This window comes from Haliaeetus albicilla, chromosome 4 (genome assembly GCF_947461875.1).
Source record: "Haliaeetus albicilla chromosome 4, bHalAlb1.1, whole genome shotgun sequence".
Classification (NCBI taxonomy): domain Eukaryota; kingdom Metazoa; phylum Chordata; class Aves; order Accipitriformes; family Accipitridae; genus Haliaeetus; species Haliaeetus albicilla.
Window position 1 is genome coordinate 15083380 of NC_091486.1, and position 21807 is coordinate 15105186.

General features: G+C 46.7%; 1 protein-coding gene across 2 annotated transcripts in view; it reads right to left on the reverse strand.

Moving 5' to 3' along the window:
- Nucleotides 1–21807, reverse strand: part of MRAS (muscle RAS oncogene homolog) — a 41432-nt gene that overhangs the window by 11159 nt on the left and 8466 nt on the right. The window contains exon 3 of one of the 2 annotated variants that reach the window (XM_069781054.1): nt 7369–7579. In XM_069781054.1, the coding sequence (XP_069637155.1) occupies nt 7369–7561 (193 nt within the window). In that variant the 5' untranslated portion in view covers nt 7562–7579. Of the gene's footprint in view, nt 1–7368; nt 7583–21807 lie in introns of both variants that reach the window. The other variant, XM_069781055.1, reaches the window with a different exon arrangement.

Sequence of the window (21807 nt, forward strand, 5' to 3'; positions counted from 1 at the left end):
GTGGAGCGGGACAGCTTCTGCAGGGGGCCAGGCTCTCCCACCCTCCCTCCCCCCGAGACAGGGCAGGTGCCCGAGCACAAGCCGTGGGCAGGAAGGTGGAGATGGATGTGCCGTATCCTGCATGGTAATTTGCTTAGGGACTTCCCCTTGCTCTGGCACATTTGCAAACCTCCCATGAAACACGTGAGGAGCATCCAGCTCTGCTCTTGCACCCATCAACCCATCCCCAGCTGCTGCCCCTCCAAACCTTTGCATCCCTTGTGAAAAGGCAGGGAATGAGCCCTGGGGTGAGAGGGCTGTGGGGATACCCAAGGGACAGCACCGGGCTGTGCTCCTGCCACTCCTACCTCGCCTGGATCTTGGCCATGGCTTCACACTAAACACAGGCAGAGCTGCTCTGTCAGCAGCTGCTATTTAAGGGAATTCACTTGCAGCATTTGTTGAAAGGCGAGCAAGTCCAGGCAGCATTTAAAATGGCACTTTGAAAATGTAAGTAAAAGACACGCTGTAGTAAAGGTTAAGGTTAATCTCAGATAGGTTGTTCATGCAAAGTTAAGCACCATGTGGATGGCCAGAGAAAGTCCTTGTTTTAACTTTAAATGTGCTCTTCATAAAGACAACCCCCCATCCTAACACTTCTCTGCTACATGAATTGTAAACAATCAGAGAGGAGAGTGTGATCTGGATCCTTTGTAGGGAGGACGGGACCACATCCTGGAAAGCATCAGCGCCGAAAAAGGGCCAGATGCAAGTGGCTTTGCTTCTGGCGTAATCTTGTGGCATAAAAACTTCAAGGAGACTCTTACCTACAGAAATGGGAAAGTGGCAAGGAGAAACCTTACAAAGATGAAATTGCGAAGGTGATTTGACTGGCTTCCCACAGGTGTGAGGAGATTTGGGATGTTGGCCAGCATTTACCTTCTTTTAAAATTCCCATTTCTGCAGACAGGATGCCAGAAGACAAAGAAATAATCATAAACAGAGAAGAACTGTGAACTCTCTCTTCCCCTGGTACACTTTAAAACAGCAGTTGCCTCTTACTGGCAGTCTCCCCACTGGCAGCGCATAAAAGCCAATGTGGAAACAAGGCTGAACCAAAGCACAGCGGGTTTCCCCTACCTCATTCTTCCAAAAACTGAAATCAGATTCATAGGCTGCACAGTGCATGGTCAGGGACTTCCAGCAGCCAACTTGGCGAAGTTCCCACAAACTTGACCGAAGAAGAAGCAAGGAGGAGCATTAACGAAAGCGTTTGGGTAAAGATTGAGGAGAGAGAAGCTAAGGACTATGTCTGATGTAGGAACAGACATCCAAAGAGGGCAAAGCCATTTTACAGAGCTATCGTGCAATCAGCTAGAGACTAACTAAGAGCAATTAGGCTGTGAGAGCCCAGCAGGGAGGGCTTTGCAGGTAAGAGGTTGCTGAGCGAAGAGATGGCCTCTTCTGCTTTCCAGTGGATGTGACCCCAAGTGTTGTGATGAACTCCTTGCTAATTGAATCCTGCCCCCTTATTGCTCTCCACACCATTTTCCTCTGAATCCTGATAGGAGGGTGCAGCTGCTTAGAGAGCACTTCTGAGCAGACACAGCAGCCCAGGGATACACAGGAATTTGTGGCCCAAAATAGAAGCACTTGGTGCTTCCAGGTATTTTATGTGGCAATGTCTCTGCAACTGACAGTGCTCTGAGCGCCCATCCAGAGACACAGGCATGTAAATCTATACCAAGAGTAGAGACATACTATGACATCTAAGTCATGGCATTGCTTTTTCTAGAGCCTAGGCTGGATTCAGTTCAGATTCAAACACAGCCTTCCCAGCCTTCAGGGAGCTCAGATCTGGTTGTGCAGGTGAGTTCCTCTTCTCTTTTCATACCTAGGCAAAATTCCCTCCTACATCTTTATCTTTACATTGCTGGGCAGCTAGGTGTATAGATCAACTCCAGGGAGTTTCTCCACTGTCCATGGCATCTAAGGGGCCAAAGGTGACCAGACAGGCAGGTCAAACCCATTTTCCATCCTTCAGCCCTTGGGTTTCACTGCCTGAATCAGACACCAGCAGTCCGTTCCAAGCAGCAACTGCACATTGCTGCAGCCAGTACTGAAAGCAGCTCAGTGCGGCTCTCGGAGCACCTTTCCTTCCAGCATCCAGAAGAATGGCTGCACACCACAAAGCTCAGGAGCAGGACACAGTTGTTGTGCCTACCTCGATCTCACACACGGAAAGGCAAGCACAATGCGTACGACTTGATTTTTGCAAGCAGACTCCAGTGAAATCCCTTTGGCTACGTAAGTCCAGCACATGTGCAAGCCTTTAAGGGGCTGGATGGGTCAGGACGCAGACAGGAACCTGGGTTCACAGCGCCAGGGAAAGGAGCAGCGCAAGAGTCTGACTCCAGGCATTTTCTGCTTCTTTGACTTCTTAATATGAAATACAGGAAAAGTCCCTGGAACAAAGAGCAGAACTGGGGATGTGGCACTGTCAGGGGACCAGAGGTTACAGAGCTGGATTCCTCATGGTGCTTCTCTCTCCAAGTCTTGCTTTCCTCTCTCCAAGTCTTGCTTTCCTCTCTCCAAGTCTTGCTTTCCTCTCGGCACAGCAGCTCTGCTTCAAAAGGTGGGGCCAGAGAGAAACTCCATTCCCAGCCGCCCTGCAGCTTGGAAGCTAAACTCAAGGGAAAACTTAACTTGAATTGACAAGTCAAACTAAAGAGTCCCAGGCTGAGGAAAGCCATCTCCACAGTCTTTGTCTTCCTTCCATCAGCAGTGTGGTGGGAGAGGGCACCCCCCATCAGCTCTTGGCTTCAGCTGAGGAATGAGTATTCTGGGCGCTGAGGAGATGGAGTGCAGGGGCCACGGCTTATATTCTGTATTCCCCCACCCCAAGTCACCCTGAAGAGGTATGAGGTGCCCATGCGGTGCGCAAGGCGAGGGAGAAGCTTCGCTTGGTCACTCTGATGCTTCTGCTCCTTCTCAGATAACAGCCACACTGCCCGCGGCATGAGAGTTTTCCTCGGGGAAAAACACACGACGGGGAAACACTGGGGCTTTTATGAGCTCTTCTTCTGTGCCCTAACTAAATACACAGATGTTATAACATGGAAAACTCGAGTACTTGAATTCTTGCCCTTTCTTTAAGGAAAAAGAAAAGAGAGGCCTTCAGAAGAAAGGCTTCCACATCAATAAACAGAATAAAGATGCGAGCCCTTGAAGGAGCTCTTTCTCTAACAAAGGGCAAGTATTCAAAGCCTTGTGTTTTCCATGTTGCAACATCAAAATTTTCCTGGCAGGAAAAAAATCCCCACAACCCAAGACAAAAAACCCTCTTTCAAGGTTGCAAAATCCCAGCAATTAAGTGAGGGAAAATACTGTACACACAAATAAGAGAATGAAAGTACAAACTTAATTTGAATTTTAATTCTTTCAGTGATGCTACCCAAAGTTTAAATAAAAAAAAGAAAGCGAGCCACAAACCAACCCTTCTGCCTGCAAGTCTGAAGCGACCTTCGATCTCTCCCTGGCCTCCTGGCTGAATTGTTCCCAAGCTTCCTGAGGAGAAAAGCAGAAAAGCAGACAGCCTGTCCTGGGATGACGAGGAGCAAAAACCCTCAGCAAAAAGGGAAGCATGGGAGACACGGGTGAAAAAGGCAGAGAGGGAGCCTGGGGGAAGGAACGGTGCTTGGTGTTACTCCACAGGGGTGCACACCAGGGCTGTGCAGGTCTAGCCCAAGGCAAGAGGACCCAGGGATTGAGAGGGGGACTTGGGAAGATGAGAAATAAAATGGAAAACTGAAGCTCAGGAGTAGGAAGACAACTTCTAGGCAGTGAAGAGTTTAATCTAAATCATACCAGGGGAAGGAAAAAGAAGAGGAGGGAGACCACAGTCTCCTTTCACCCAACACACAGGCACAATTCCTTGCTTTGCTGGTACCAATTGGCACAGCCCTACTGACAGCTAAGAGTTTAGCCCAATTCATCAACGTGCCCAAGCTACGTGCTTGCGGCCATCTCTTCCTCTCCTCTTCCTCACCACCTTTTTACTTCTGTGTGGTTATAAGGAATTTTGAACCATTGGGAATTTTTTGCCATATTAAGGTATTCCACTTTTGGCTTCATGCCCAGATTAATAATTCCAGACCGGCATTTTGCAGCCACACCAAAAAACCCCCTCTGCTAATTTCTAAGTTAGTCTGCACACAGAAAGGAGCGTACAAAATTAATGATAGCAACTCAATTGGAGCAACAGCTAATCAAAGCAGATTAACTCTGGCCCCGACTTAATTCTGACCTGATGTGTCTATACGGCACCTGCGTGTGAATGCATTTAACCAAGCACATCACCGTGCTGATTTCAGCATGAACAGAAGGGAATAATTGCAGATAAGATATGCGAAGAAAATTGGAGGCTGATCTTAAAACCTCGTTGGGGTGGCAGCAACTGAAAAAGTGCTGTGCATCTCTTTTTCAGGTTAAGTGTCCTGTTCCACTCTACAACACTTGTCCTCCAAACATTGCATCGATGGTCTTGTAAAGTTGGCGTAAGGCCAACAGTGAAGTATTTTTGTGTAGTGTTGGACTTGAACACACCAAGCACAGGTCCCACAAGCTTCTGGGAGGCAGGGAACTATCATAGACTCTTCTTTGGAGAGAAAATAGACACAGAGACATGCCTAAGCCAGAGAGCAAATATGTAAAAGAAGAGTTTGAACATAGGTTTGGCTCCAAGGTCTAAAATCTGAAATAAAAGCCTATTCCATTTAAGTCTACTTTCAGTGAGAGATTTCAGCAAAGGAAAAAAATGCAAGTCAAACACTTCATCGTGCTGCCAGTTAGTGCTATTGAATAAATGTGGGTGGAGGTCTTCATGGAGGGAAGCCAAATGCTTTATGCAAGCTGGCTAGCACAAGGGGTTTTTTACAACATAATGCTGGTGCAGACACCAAATGCTTGAGATGCTTTGCACAGAACTACTCAGACAACAGCCTGGAAGAGGGTGGGCTGTGTGTTCTTTTTTTTTTTTTTTTTAAGTTGTTGGATGCCAATGTATTTGGCTTTTTTTTTTTTAAATAACTGTTTCTGCAAACTTAGAAACTTATGGAGCCCCTCACGCTATATCCTCAGTCGGTAGTCTCATCTTCTAAAACTAGTTCCTATTTTGGGGGTGGGCAGCTTCTTCCCACAAAGCACTGCACGAAACATCAGCTTGTAAAGGATTTGGTCATAAAGGACAACTGGAAAGTCTAGAATTTACCATGATGCATCTTTACCCTTCCTATCATGTTTGCCCCTAATTTTATACCGTAAGTGATTCATGCAACCACGTGTAACCACAACAAGAGCAGCTGTCCAAGTATATGGTGACCTCCAAGGATGGCCTAGATCCAAAGCCTATGACAGAAAGATGTGGCAGAAGACACATGTGATAGTCAGTCTTTATGCCCTGTTTCTACTGGGCAGATGGTAAAGGCTCACATGCTTTTCCAAGCAAGAATATTGCCTTTCTTCCAAAATTCTGATTGTTCAAAATCTCAAGCGGTAGGAAAGAGAAGCTGCAGTTTCACTTCTGTGGCTGCAAGGCATCTGTGGGCACATGAACTCTGAAAGTCAGGGATTCCCAACATGCCATTCAAGGCCACAGCTGCATTCAGTTCAGCCTGAGTACAGCCACTAAACTCCATCTGAGCAAAAGAAAGGCTTTTTCATTAAAACAAAGGGTTAAGTTTCTGCTTGTTGGAAAACCACCTTTTTCCCCACTGCCACCCAGGTCAAGGCTGTTTTTTGGGTTTTTTTGACTAAACAAAAATTCCAAATATTCAGTGAAAGATGCCTTTTCTACTTCCAAATAATTAACAAACCCAGGCTGTTTCAGCCAACACCAATGTGTACAGCAGCTGGTACTGCTGTATCAGAACACGGGGCATACCAGCAAAGATAAAGGTTGCTTGTTTTAGAGGGCTAGATTCTGGACTAAAAGGAAAGAATGGATTTCATTTACAGCAGGATTGGATTTTTCTTTTATACAACACTGGCATTTTAAAAATAAAGGTGCACAGGTACATTACATGATGGTTAATTGAGAGCATGTATCTCTGATGCAGATGACAGCAAGAGACACATTTGGGTACCAATTTCATAAACGTTCCCTCATATCAGCTATCAACTACTAACATATTTAAATGAACAAATGTTGGCAAGATTAAGTTGTTTTATTTTTTTTTTTAATACTGACTATAGGCTGTTCTTTAAGGACCTTGGGGCCATTTGTACTCACTAAATTGTATCTGATAAATCCTTAAGAGTGCAACTAAGATCTCAAGTTTCTAGACCAAGCTTATGGTCTTCACAGCAAACCCCACCAGCCTCCACATTCCACCATTTATGCCAATCCCCCAGTTTTCTGTCCCCACACACCAATGATACATACTCAGAGACACCAAAGATCTTGAGCGTCTTCATGACAAGAGGGTGGAGGTAGGAACTCGATGCAAGTGAGGTTAAATTTAGTTCAGTTGTGCTAGCGGCCACATACATGCACTTGGGTCATTAAGGGACAAAATATTTGCTTGCTTTTATGTACTACCTAATTATTGTATCAAGTCAAACAAAACTTACAACATTTAACAGCAAGGTTCCCCTCATGGCTGTGGTCAGTCTGTCTCTTGCAGCACAAACTAGTAAGTTGCAGCTTTAAGTAATATAGGGCTTTTTCCTCAACTGCAGAATCAAGATTTTTTGGTTTTGGTTTTCTGGGGGGTTGGCTGGTTTGGTTTCTTTTTGTTTGTTTGTTTAAAGCGGTTTTTCTTCAAAGAACTTGAAGATCTTGATTACAGCAGCTCTCTAGGCCGGTACCCTACCCATATTTAAATGAAACGGGTAACTAGATATGAAAACATCACGCCTGAATGATGGGAATTAAGAGGTGTCTCCATTCTTCACTGTCAGTGGATGACAGTTTTAATTAAATGTTCTTTCTGGTTATAACCCTCATTCAGTTACCCACTCACTGTTATTTCCCAGGGGATGAGCCTAACCACAATCAAGTATCATTAGCAACAGCCACCTCACAGTGCTATAACTCACCCTTCAAAGAATCCCAAATATCTATGATGATCTATACGCTTTTACACTCCCGCAAGAAACATTTCTGTGCAGAACTGGAACCAACGCAACTGGAAGCAGAAGCTTTGCTGGAGATCAGCTGCAGACCACGTACTGCCACTCATAGGCCAGTTTGCACTCAAATTCCTGGCAGCCCACAGCAGAGTAGGAGGGACAGAAGGGCACAATACGCTGTGTGTGGGAGGCATTGAGGTCTATTTGCACTTACGCTGAACTAGAAGGGAAGGGGGATGACAAGAGTCGCTTGCTTACCATCAAGAATTGCCCATTGCCCATCTATTTCTGTATGCTTCAGGTAAGAGTCTTCAATAGTTGGGTCATAGTCCGGCACAAAAATCTTCTGGAAAAACTGAATGGTGAGCGCGCTCTTCCCTACGCCACCGTCTCCAACCACCACCAGCTTGTACGTGGGGAGGTTTTCGCTGGGAACGGCACTTGTAGCCATGCTTCCAGTATGCTAAACCTGCTGGAGAAAGAGATCATCTCCGATCACTCGTTAGCAACGAAAAGAGGGCAACGTGCACAAGGCAGCTTCTACCTGCTGCCTAAGAAGTGAGGATGAAGGCAGTACTGACATCCAAAGTTCTTTTGGACAGGACCGGCAGCACCTACTATCCCCAACAGCTCTACCGCAACTCAGACCCATCACTTAGGAGTGCAGACAACCCCACCGCTCTGGCTTGGTTACTCCTGCCTCATCTACAAGCATCACTAATTGACACCAAACGCGTGTGCAAAACTTATCATCTGAATACCTTTCCTACAGGGGCTGGGCCCAGGTGACCATGCCAAAAATCACTCCAGGTCAGCGCAGCTGTCAAGTTCCAGATAATTTCCAGTTGCCAGTGACCAAATCCCATTGAGAGGTCAGAGCCTTGCCACCCTTCACTGCTTAACCCAGGGTACAGCAAACATTAAATGGCATGTTATGTCCTCGGGGCAGATCTGCAGGCAGAAGCAGGGGTGATGGATGAAAACGAAGTTAAAGGTCCAATCCTGGCTCCAGTGGCAGACAAAAATGCAGTTAGCTGCTTTCTTCTCCCTCATTTTCAAGTTTGAGAAATAAAAACAAGAAGGCAGCAGGCCAGGAACGACAGGTGTTTTTGTTTTGCTTTTTAAAAAAAACACAACAAAAACCCCCAACCCTGCCGTGGCAGGAAGACTGGTTTTTGTGGTTATGACACAGCCTGGAGAGCCAGGAGAGCAGCTTCCCCTGCAGCACGGTCACACTGCTCCCCTCATCTCGGGTGAGCTGCAGAGGAACTGACTCTTTCAAGAAAGAAGAAAAAAAAAATTCACCGGGTGCAACTGGGCACTGGCACACATGTGCTGAGAAAGGACAAGAGGCAGCCATTTCTGAACGGCCCGTTTCAACACTCACCAGCAGCGACTGCTTATTTAAGAAGCAGCCAGGCGAGAGGTTTTATACGTATGCTGCTGAAGGCAGTGCCCCCCTCCCCACCTGCCGCACGTGGGCAACACCGATGCTCACTCAAATCACATAGGCAATGGGTGGCCATCTCCCAAATCTGAATAACCATTGCAGAGGTCATTGGGAGGTTTTTCAGAGAGCAAAAAGTAAAATAAAATAAAAAAACGCATCCTAATTAATGATAAGGCTCAAGAGAGGGCAGTTGATTTCCTTGGTATCGGTCTTCTTGACACAAGCCGTACAGCACAGAAGCAAGTGTGGTGACACTTTCTGTAGGCACCTGCTCCCACCCATTTTGGTTTTGCTCATGCCCTTTGGGCTGCAGGCGCTGGCTGGGGTCAGAGCTGAGCGGGGACGAGGACTACTCTGGACTACCTGCTCTGGGAAAGCCTCCCTAAACTGCTGGCATCCCGATCTGCAACCCCACTACCCATTACAAGCTTTTGGAGGCTTCCCCAATAACCGTAGGGATTTTTCTTCATTCAGATGAGAATTTTAACTTTTTTTGTTCTCAGAAAGCACCGAGCAAGGCCAATGCGCTCAGTGCTGCAGCTGGCCCAGGTGGTGCTTAGGAGCTGAGACTGCAGGGCTGCTGCGTGCACAGTGCAAGCTGAGCCACCAACTAATATAATTTTATTTCAGCCTATAGGATAGAATATTTTTTTTCCCCAGAAATTCTTTCATTTTGATATTTTCCAAACAGAACACACTTCATTTCCAAAGAGGCCCAAAAGCCAACTTGGACCATTTTTCAAACAGACAAGAGCATAACCCCCTAATGGTTTGATTTCATATTGAAGAAGATATCAGGCTTCCAAGTTCATTTGCTAGTTTCTCTAGTTCCCTCCTCCTAAATCACTGTTTCAGTTTAATCCAAATTATTGAACCATAAAGGCAGTTGCTTGGGGGTCCCACGTTCCTTACTGTATACTGGAGACCTCAGCCCCTGAGAAAGGGCTTTTCACAGTCGTTTCACAACTCTACTAAGCAGCTTTCCCCCTCACTACACACCCACCTTCCCACGCATGCAGGTAAGTGCATGAAAGGAGACAAAATAAAATGAGTTGTGAATATTCACATCTGAGTTTAAGTTTTACTTATGGAAAAAAGATCCTCAGGCCAAAGCAGCCTGTGGAATTTGAGCCATAATCTAAAATATAACCCTCCAAAACATTCAGTGTTAGCAGGTGACCCGAGGCATGCTGTGAGAGCACCATTCAAACCACAGCATGCCCAAAGACAATATCAAGACGACGAAACTTGAGTGATTCACTGTATGCCTTTTCTGTCTGTAAGGTAGGCATGAGGACAAGGCTTCCTTGCTACTTCTTGCCTCTGATCACCATACCGTAATCCAACTAGTGCCAGCAGGACACAACTCGGGGAGTTACATTCCCACCTACTGTCACAGCTCAATGTGAAAAGCGAAAACCCCTCAATTTTTAAAATGAGGGAATGTCCCCTCCTCCATCCTCTCCAGCACCACGTTAGGTATGATAAGGTACAGCTTGCGTTTGAGAAACTTCTGCAAATACAGGAATAACTTGCCATAGGGATAATCTACATGGTGTACAGCTTAAATGCCTTGACCTCTAATTAAGGTCATGTACTGGATGTTTCTCCTTGAACCAAATGTATAGGAAATGTCTTAGTTCCTCCTCTAAAAATAAAACTCCTTAAGAGGGAGAGAGAAGGTGATCACAGAGGTGAGATCGCTGCGGTTTCTAAGAACTGCAAAGGCCTCTTGTCCAAGTTGAGACAAGACAAAATTTTCAGAGCAAGAAGAAACATGATCAAGTCTGCTTGTTTCTAAACTATCTTTGGAGAAATTCTTGAGAACAGCAAGAATTTCCACTGCAAGCAACAGCTGCTAGACAGGGAGGAGACCAAGCACCAGCTGAGCTCTCAACCAGTCTTACTGCAGTTCCTCACCATAATCCCAAGGAAAAGCTTCTTACTCCCATTTTTGGGAGAGTAAGCAACTTTCTCCTATTTACAAGATCACACCATCAACAAGCAGCATGCTTGGCTGCATAGAAACCTACAAATTTCAACTAAATCTCTCATTTTTGCTTGGAAGACCAAATTTTCTTTCTGCGTAATCCTGCTTGGGTCAGACAATCCTCACAGGCTCTTTAGGACAGAGATCCTGGCTAAAACCCTGTCCCTCCCAACACATTTGATGACAATTTTTTGCTTTGCCCGTGGCCAAGATTTCACTCTATCCTTCTTTACATGGCCAAGTGGCTCCGGTTGGGCAGTATGAAAGACCAATTGTTACTGACAGGGCTGGGGAAAAGCCATGGATGTGAAAACCATACTCCGTTTGTGCACAGTTTTTGACCTCATCACAAAACCACAAGCTACTGCTCAGCAGACAAGCATTACATCTTCATTGACATTTTGTACCAGCCTCTTTAACTTGCTCCTAAGAAGCCTCCAGCTTATCTTGCATGGAACGCTCTCCAAAGTACTAGGATAATATTTAGCCCATTGTACAAACTGTGACTCTGACAAACATGCTTATGGGTTGAATCAGGGCATTTGCTTCCCACCGATTCCACAAGTTTTGTCATACTGTACATCTAAGCTACCAGACTGAGTACCATGTATTCTGGGGAGAACAGCAAGAACTGAAGTGAACAAAAAAAAAATTAAAAAAAAAAAAAAAGAAGAAAAGTCAAGAACTGTAGGCTGGTTTGTTAAGCACAACTCCCCACATTTTAGGTGATGCTAGCATGCACAGTCGAATACTTCTATTGAGTGTCAAAAGGCAGCAAGTTTAGATGTTTCTGCAGGGATCTTTCTACTGCTCATGGAAACACTCCTCCTTCTACTGAGATGGCAGGTCCTGTGCTCCCAACACGCAGGTACGCAATGCAAACCCTCCAAAAAGCCAAGTACTTCAGTCCCTCTACACCTCCACCTGCCCTGATAACCAAAGCAAGAAGACAGCTCGTGCCTTGACAAGATTATCATCTAAACCAGTCAATAAATCAAACCTTAAAAGAAACATATGTCACCTCCTGGAAAACATTAAACACTCCCAAAGGTGTGCAGAGCTCCACACCAGCTGGTTACGTCGCTACGGGCAAGTGCGCAAGACTTGGGCTGATTTTCATGTGTTTGGCAAGAGTACTGACACAGTCCTGCTCAGATGGGAGCAAGAATAAGCGTGTTTGCTGTAGATCTGACTGAGAAAAATGAAGCACAGACGTTTTTATCTATTGTCTGAATACAAAGCAGCATGTGGTAATATGCTAATAAGCTCTGATGATAATCATCTTACAATTTATATAGTTGTTTATTTTGAAGGAGCCAAGAGAAGGATCCATAACCTACGCTGACGAATGCCGTCAGGGCTCTGGTTAAGTCACTGGAAGGAGGGTGATTATTACCATCATCTTCATACGCACTGGCAAGATCTGTGTCCTGACAGCACAAGCCAGTAATGCTGAGACAGTCAGAAATGTGGCTACTTATAGGGTAGATGGCAAGGAAAAAAGAGAAGCGCTGACCCAAGAGTGTCACTGAGACTGAGCCTCCTCCGCAAAAAGGATTTTTTATGGAGGCAGAATAAACTGCATACAACCCCATATATTTGTCTGGACATGGGGATGGAGTGGAAGGGCTGAGCTATCCCCTCAGAGCAGCCAAGTAATAGAAAAACACCAAAGACAGAGAAATTCAGTTTAGTTTGTGCAACCAGACCACCAAGCCCGAACAGGTCACTGCAACATGTAGGTAGTATATCTAATCCCCATCCTCATTGCAAAACTTGCCCTGAATGCAAGTGGGACAGATCTCAGCTTGTGTAAATCGTAATTTCTGTTCATCTGAGCAAAGGTGTGGCCACATACGACCATAATAAAATCAACCCCAGATATTTGATATTTGATGCGCTAGCACCTCTATCTCCGGTCCCAGCTCTGCTCTTCTCGAGGCAGAGCTCCCAGGGCAAAACCATTACAGCAGGTAAATGAGCTCAGAACCAAGCCCTGGATTTGCAGGGGAGGCTAGTGCAATTAAAGACACTGGCTCCCTGACAGAGAAGCCCAGCATGACAGTGATTTACAGTCTCCATGGCAACACGCAACACAAATTGCTTAATTCTGTTATGAAACCTCAAGAAAAAGCTGCAGCAGGGTCTGCGTGGGAACCACCAGCTCCCTCCTCTGCTGCAGCTCTCCAAAACTGACAACTTTAGGGAGCTTGTGGCCGCTATAGCAATAGGCTGAGATTTAGCATATACTTAGGTATAGGTATGTATGCTGACCAATTCCATCAGCCCATGGCCGAGGGAATTTTCCTATCATCGGCTTGCTTTGGTCCATGGATAGCTCTTCACATACGCCCTGCCAGAGCTCTGCGTACCTGAAGACACCAACCTCACCTGAGGCCGAGGAAGACCATCAGCCACTGAGGCTGCCAACTACTCCTACAGTTGCAATTAACTCTTCCTCTGGCCACAGGTCACTTGATTACGCCCTTTTACTTGGCCCCTTTGCAAGCATTAGCAGCTCCATGCAATGCCTCCAGGGCTGAAACTCTGCAAGATTTGAACGCTTCCCTCTCTGTTCCTCTTGCAGACTGCTGGCTGCAGCCACACAACCACCATGACACACCCAGAGATGCTCGCCAGGTACCAAAATAGTTCAGCTTTATGTGTTGCAGGCAATCCCTTGGACTGGGAGCTACTGAGAACCCTTGAAACACGGGACATGCCCTTTTAGGAGGCAGCTGCCTCCCTTGAGTCATGCTGTTCAGGACCAAATGAACTTCAGGAATTTCTCCCTCAAGAAGGCATGACCGTGTCCCAAACCTTCGAGACCTAAAGGACCCTTAGGTGTATGAACAACCACCGCCAATTATTATTAAATAAAGATGATTAACTCTTAGCCAGGTTTCCTCCAGTCTGTCAGATTTCCTGCCCGGTCAATGCCTCAAAAAGGACACACCAAGCAAAAGCTGGACCGAGTGCAAGTCTTCAGTGGGAAGGCAGCATGGAAGAGATCTGCCATGTAGGAAGCCAGAGCCTGATGCCCTTTGTAGTTCTGGCCTTAAGTTGTTCAAAACCCAAGTGAAATTTCAACTCTCTGAGGTTTTCTAGTAAGGAGGATTCTGCTAGGTGAGAGCGCTCTCAACTCCCATCAGCTTCCAGGAGATCTGATGGAGCCCAGCACCTGGCAAGACCCGCACAGGAAATTACAGGCATTTCCTTTTGGAGCAGCGATCAAAGCACTATCACATTGCTACTAAAGAGGGGGGAAAAAAAGTCATAAACCAACTGTTGTTTAAAAATAAAATCCTCAGCCCAGCAATAAAGAGCTGCAACTGGTTGGGTTTAGAATTTGAGGGATGTAGCTGTGTGTCCTGGAAGTGGCCTCGTAAATTCTCCTCCAGAGCAAAAAGATGCTGTACCCCGAGGGCTGTGCTCCCTGAACTCCTCACTGGCTTCCTGTGCCTGCCAGACCTTTTCTCCTTTTCAACCCAAGATTGCATTGCCTCCCTCACCACACAGATGCTGCTCAGATTTACTGTAAGAGAAAGAAAATGCACCGGGGGAGTAATGAAGCACTTCAGATTTGCACAAAAGGCAGCTAAAGGCAGTAGCTGCCTGATGAATACTTGGTAGTTATTTCAGGAAACATGGAATTATAGTCTGAACAAATAATAATAATAAAAAGCCACGTCACTGGAAATTGCTTAGGTGGTAGGCGGTCCCCCGTCTCCCCCCGCTGCGAATCTTTAAGCAATAAGGAGCCCTTGCTGTAGCACTGAGCAGCAGCTTTCCCATGGCCAGGCTGGGCTCTGGGGCTCACTCACATTTACTTGGAAGCACATGCTTGTCGGTGTCCTGATCTGTATGTAAATGCAGCACAGCATGCATCAATCATATTGACAAATGCCATCCAAAACAAACTCCGCTTCCCTTCCCCAATTCCTCCTCCACCTCCCACAACAACTCCATTAGTTTTCAGCCTGTTTCTCTCAGTGATGTAGTGCCCTTTTCAAAATACGTAAGAAGATTCCTGTCCCTCTGACAAGCCAACAGACAGATGCAGAAACCAGACTATTATTTTTTTAATTAAAAACAACACTTAAGTCAGATTTGGGTCATCTGTAGAGTTACAGCACTGCTGCTACTGGTTTTGTAGGAGAATCCAGATACGCAACCAGAAAGCAGCTACGTGAGATCCATTCCTGTATCTCTCAGAGCTCAATTAAAACTGTATGGTTTCCAGTTTAGCGGTGTCCAGTGGAGGCTGATCCAAGCCTTTTGCCAAGGCATGAAATGAGAGCATCCCTGCACAGTAACTGGAGCCTGAGGAAGTGGATGGCTCAGCTACTTTTACTTCCATCACCTCTCGTGTGTTTAAACCCACCATCCTTTTCCTTACTCATTTCTTTCCAAAGCCCTCAGGAGACATCGGGGGATGACAGATTCCTGTATTACTCTTGAAAATTCTTCGCTAGTGAGGCCAGGAATGCCTCTCCTATGTTATCATGGACCAATGAAGCTGACCTAAACATACTGTAGCAAAAAAATCAGAGAGCCAAGATGTTCCCCTGCCCTGCCCAGCCAGAGATAACACAACAAGAACAAATTTACAGTGGAGGAAGCGGCTTCGAATTCCAATAGCTGCCCTTCCTGCTCGCACAATCCCTGGAAATGGGCAGCTTCCCTCCTACATATCCCAGCCTGCTGACACACCAATAAAAAGACCCCAAATCCACTGCCCTGGGTGATTTTGCTGCTCTTACACTGCTCAGCTAGGTTTCCGAACCAATAGCCCAGGCTGTGGCAGTGCTCGGTTTGCAGCCACATGTTCTGCTGCCTGCACGTGGTCCTGGTGCTGGCAACATGGCCAGATGTGCAGGGCACAGCCAGATGTGGACGGCACAGCCCTCCTGGCCTCAGCAAGCATTGCCTTGGGCAGGCAGAAGCAGTCCACGGGACGAATATGTGCACTGCAGCACAGAGCTGGGGGGGGGGGGGGGGTGGATCCTGAGCAGCGCTGAGATCTGCCCAGCATGGACTATCCTCATGGCTCTGCCCTGCCTTCTCCACCATGGCCCTGCATCCCCCTACCAAAACAAGGGGTGCTTTACAGTATCCTGACCACACTGTGCACCCACCCCTCCACCCAGCTCCTTGATGGCTCACTGCACTGTGGTCTTATGGACATGACGCCAGGCACAGGGCAGGCATGGCTGAACCAATGGACAGACTCCATGGCACCCACGGATGCTTTGGAGATGGTTTATGGATAGAAGGGGTACCAGGCCATCTCATTCCAGTCACCCTCCTGCAAATCAATCAACGCATTTGGCTCCAAGTTTGTCTTCCAGTCAAGCTCAATTCAGTATTTAATGCTTTTTACATCTCCAGTGTTGCTACCGGATGTCTTCCGAGATGTAAAGGGCTTTTTAAAGACTCCCTTCCCTGCTGGCAAACACACTTTGCATCTCTTCAGACAGCTGTAAAGAGCTGAAGGCTGTGAAGGTCCCTGGTAATAGCATTTCCACGAGGGGATGGGTGAATCCTATTAAGTCCCAGGCTGATGCTCCCTCTCTTGGGGCAGACGGAGGAAGGTGAGAAGAGCAGGGATCTCCAGGCTATTTCCAAAACCTGTGCTCTACTGGAAATCTTCTCCAATACTTGACTCATGACTGTCCTTTCTAGGCAAAAAGACTATTGTTGTCCATATCCTATAGAAAAAGACAGATCACCCATTCCCTCTCTGCATCCCAGTGTTCCCTGGAACTACCTGTGAGCTGTGGGGCAGCACAGGTGTTTCTGCAACACTTCTACACCCCAGGGCACAGGGCAGGCTTGTAGGGTGCTCTGTCAATTTTCCCAGGCTCCTGGGTCAAGGACAGTCCTTCTGGTTCCCTGCAATCCATTTAATACTCATTTACAGGTACAGAAGAGCACAGAGCATGCTAGTCTGTGATGCTGGAGCTTTAGCAGAGCTTCATCAGTATGGACTTCAGAAGATGAAGGAACAGCCATCTCCCAGGTTCACATAAACACCATCTCCCAGGTTTACCCAAATAGGCACTGGGCAGATTTTAGGTAGAATTTCATGACTCTAAATCCCAGAACCAGGTGGAAGGCTATTTTCCAGGCGTTTCCCGGGTCCGTGTCATTACTCTGTCACTTGGAAGACTCCAAGATCTCATCACTGGCCCAAGACCCATAACAGTAATTTTTTCCAGGCTCGTTACAGCGTCTGCCAAGAGCATGAGCCTCTTATTTATATACAACGTGCTGGGGAGGCGACTCTGTACTTGGCAAATCCAATGGGTTTGTCTGAAAGAGGAGTGTTGGCAGAGCTGGGGGCCGTGTACCACGGTAAGGAGCAGGGTGGGGGGGGGCTGCGCTGCCCCCTCCTCTGCCCTACACGTGGTGACGCGCAGCTCCGCGAAGCCACAGCGTCCCCACAAATCTGCCTGAGGACAAGGTGCCCGTGCTCCGCCAGCAACCCAGCCACGTGCCAGGCCAGCCCCAGCGCCTCTTCTCAGCCCTCACCTTTGGCAACCTCCTCGACTGTCAGCTCCCTCCCTGCTGTCCTCCTCCTGCTCCCTGCCAGCCCGGGCAAGCCCTCCCGGTGGCAAACGCACACCTTGACACTCAGACCCGTGGGCAATTGGCAAAACCACGCTTGAGGAACAGAGTTTACCCACGCATGACTCAAGTCCTCCCTCCTATTGCGTGCATTCACCCTGCCAGCACTGGAGAGAAGCATCCCACGAGGACACCCCTTCAGAAAAGACATACCGGGCTCCCAGCTCAGTACCTGCACTTTGCTGTTGAATGCTTAAGTTTCTTCTCACGTGTCACGAGTGGATGATACCATATATCAGAAAGCAGCAGCTGAAAATCAACACATCTTTGAAAGCACCCTATGGGTCAGCAGACCCAACTTTAGACCCCTGTGGCCACCCCCCACCCTCCAGTTTCAGCACTGACCTGCATCAGGATACCCTGAGCCTGGTTCCTTCTATGCTCAGTCTAAACCCTCTGCCTCAACTTTTAAGTCACTCAACTTGCAGCTGCGTGGGAGGGTATATATGTACATTCATTAACACTTCCATTATGCCCCGTGGTTTGGCAGGTGGTGCTGCATTATGGATTTAAACAGTGCCAGCAAGCAAGTCTACAGCACTTCACTGGATTAGCATGCTATGGGAAATCATACCTCAGAAGTGTTTTGCACTCTCGTGAAGCACCTCCGATGAACAAGGCAACAGCAGGGCTCCAACTGTCACTACCTCTGTGCAATCACATCAGAAATTCACTCACAACTTCAGGAAAAGATAAACCCCCCTCAAAAATCAATTGCCATTTAGGAAAAAAAGAAAAAAGAAAAGAAAAAGCAACAGCAGAGTCTCTTCCCAGTTAAAGGAAAAAGGAGAGGCACACCCTCTGCTGCCATTGCCACAAAGCATCTTTCACCAAACAATAACATCTTCTGCTTTTGCCCTATAAACTAGTTCTACCATTCATGGAAGAAACACACCACACAAGGTTACACTGATTTCAGAAGTCAGCCTTCAAGGTACTCAGCCTCCCAGTGCCCCATGCCAAAGATGATGCTTTCCATCTAATGATCAGGCTGGCATTAACAGATTTCCAGAAACTGTGACGTTGGATTCCCCAAAGAGATGTTGTCCCAGAGGGATGAGGAGATGTGCTGGGCTACAGCCAACCCACCGAGGACCTCCCTCCCCGCAGCATCGCGGACAGCAAACACACCACTCAGTATTGGCAAAGGGGCGGATAAGGACCTTTGATGGGACAAGAGGATAAAAAAAGGTTGTCTAAACACCGGTATCACCACATTGCTTATCATTTACTGGGGCTGGACACACTCACTTTTCCTTAAATGCCAGTGGTACTATGTGCAGTTGTACCTGCAGTGGTACAGAGCACTGGCTCCCAAAAGCGTACAGGACTTCTGCTTTACCTTGGCAATGGGAAGGGTTGTTTCACAGGTAAGACCACGCATGAACTGAACAAACCAAAGTAACTGGACAAAGTTTTCCGAGTCTAAATTATTGAGGTCAAATGAAGAACTACTTTCAAAGAAGAATTCCTGGTCCTTGATTAGCTCTTCCAGAGCATCGTTTTGGTTCAATTACTCTGCTCTCCTGTTTGAACAGGTTTCCTTGCTCATATTCTCCTGAGTTTCAACCCCCTACAGACGCTGGTGGAGTAGTTTCATAGAAATGTTTAGGCTCTGCCATCAGAGCCCGGGAAGATCTGTTTTTAACAGATCCACCACACAGCTGTGAAGTACAGCTATGCTGCTGCAAAGTCACAATGGAGTCAAGACATCAAGGTCTTTTCTCAGAAACGGTGGGACGGAGCGTTATGGTAGATCTCATATGCCATTCCTATGCCTGTGTAGTTCCATTACTTTTAAACGCCAAGCAAAGAGATGCTAGCCTTAGTCTTGGCAACTCAGGTGAATCTCTCATTTGTGTCATATTTTACATACCAGACTCACAGAAAGAGCAAGAAATTTGGATTTAGCCCTTCTTTGAACTGTTGGGCTCTCCCTAATGGACATTTGCTCCACATAGAGGTCTTTTTCACATGCTTCAGTACATTCAAGGACACTGCAAAAATAAAATTTGAACAGAAAGACAACTGTAGATATCCTTATGTTTTATCTTGACCTTGTGAGGTATAACACAACAGGGGATGGTTTACCCTGATGGTGTCTTGACATGTTTCTGCATAAAAAAAAACCTCTATTAAAAGCACAGATAGAGATGGCATGGATTGCAGCCACTTGAAAAAAAAAAAAAAAAAAAAAAAGCCCCAAAGCATTAAGGGCTGGTAAGGGACAAGATTACTTTCATCCTGCCACAGCATGTTTCAATTTAACCACTGCATCTCTCAGCACTTTTGGTTCATATTCTTCTACCACACAGAGACACAAGTTTGGTACACGCCCAGCCTTAGGAAGGGGAAATGGTATTTTTGGTCATCGGCTCCACCCACCGTGTCCACCCACCCTTCCACTCAACAAGGCTTTTGAAGTGCACCGGTCTCTATCAGGAGCGAGAGCACGTTAGCCTGGGGTCAGGAGGGCTTGGGGAGCCGGAGCGCTCCTGAGCTTGGGAGACATTTCGGGAGCTTGCTGGGGCCCAGCGGCTTTGTCAGCAAGTCCCTCACCTCCCGCTGCCCGCGAGGACACCCTGCCCAGGGCTGCCTGCCCCTCTGCCCCCACCATGGACTCTAGCAGGCACTGCCTCACCTCCTTCCCCAGCTCCTCATTCCCTGCCGTGAGGGTGGCAGACCTCCACCCACCACCCAAGCTCAGCAACCCTTCACCACTTCGTCTTAGACAACTGCTCTTTGTACCTTCCCACATCTTGGCTAGACCCATCCACCTCTGCGAGCCATCCCAAGCCCGTGCAAACTGCAGCTACTCTTATTTTTCTCTATTTTTTTTTACACCAAAACAGATGAGACAATCTGGCCTCCAAATCAAGAGAACTGCTCCCAGTGTTTTGTGCAGCAAAAGGATTTATTCTTACACTGCACAAAACCAAATAGATGCTTCAACGCAGGATATGCCTGAAAACACAATTTTGCTGCTTTGCTTCGACAACCTAACATTTATTCACATATTCTTGTGAGGCTGGTATGTAAACAACAGGGAGTAACTTGCTGTGCTCAGGAGACCTTAGAATAAGAGTTGTATTTCTCTGCCCTCCCGGATGCAGTAAGTCGTCCTCCCGAGGTTCAAAGAGTTTCTGAAGCTCATAATTTAAAAATCCAAGGAGTAAAAATGGGTTGCTGGAGATCTTTACCAACAGAAAAGTAGATTGAAATTGTTCTGTTATTTAATAATTCAAATCCCAGATGCTTAATTAAACAGTCTTGCTGCATTGCAAAAAGAATAAGAAATTATATATCCCCTTAGCTAACTTTGCTGATGAACATGAAAGACTTTTCATGCTCCACAGCCATTCAGTCCAAGTCAAACTTTTGAAGATGGACTTAATACTCCATAGGTAAATCTCATGTAACAAACTACTTGCTGCTCACAGGACAGGGGTGATGCAGCATCTTATCAGTATCTCTGTGCTGCACAGAGCCATTTTGCAGAATGCACAGAGGAAACGATGCTCAGCAGAGCATTTTAACAGAGCATTCGGTATCTCTTCAGACCAGACCAAACCTCAAGAAAAGCAAATGGTCCACTGAGCTCCTCATGCCTGCTATTTTGCCTGTTTGCAGATCAAATTTGAAAGCATCCACAGGATGTGGAGGAAACAGAGAAGGCTCTCTCCAAGTGCTCTGCCCTTAAGCTACAAAATATTTTCTGAGGTAAGAGCTGCAAGTACTCTTTCAAGTCCACCTCATTGCTACGGTTCATCGTAACCTTCGGACTTTTAATTCAGAGCTACGATCCTTCACCAGCTACCACCAAGGTCTCTTCAGGTGGAAGTGAAGCAGGGCACGCACAGGATGGGCCCAGGCGATACTCGCCTTGTTCTCCAAGGACGGTTATGTCAGACATAGACTTGTGGCTAGGCGAGTACCTCAACAGCAACATCACATGCTACTCTGAGAGCTACGATGGCATTACTTGACCTTACACTGTTTCACAAAAACAATTCGCAACAGCTCAGGGTTTTCCCAGAGCACTGGGGCATGTCTCCTCCTCCTCTGAGGTTAGCTGGGGACTCTCGTCCCCACCAAACGCCAGCAGCCATCAAACCAACCTCCAGTCTGCAACTGCAGCTCAGCTGCTAGCACTACTGAGCCAAAGGGATTCCTTCAGTGATTCCCCCCTTCCCAGTTCATCGCCCCACAGCACAAGCTGTGTGAACGCCCTTCATGACTCTCTGGGATTGAGTGCTGGGTACCGAATAACTTCTTCCCAAAGAGTCCTACTTTATAGATAGATGTTCCCCACCCAGCAAGTCTTGTACTTAGACTGGTGGCACTAATACTTCCATACCATGTTTTACACAAGACATTAGCTACATATTTTCTGAAGATCATGATCTCTGCTAAATTGCCAGCTGTCTATGCAGACCACTCAAGAGCCATCTGGGTATGTTAAGTACAGATGACAGACCTGATAACAGTGTCTGGATGTGCCTGAAAGATTAAATTCCATCTGCATCCTGTTACTTTTTGTCATTTCATACCTTTTTAGAGTCTTTCTGTGTCACAACAACCAACTGGTAAAGAGCTTATATCTCAAGCTCACAAACTTACGGAAGAA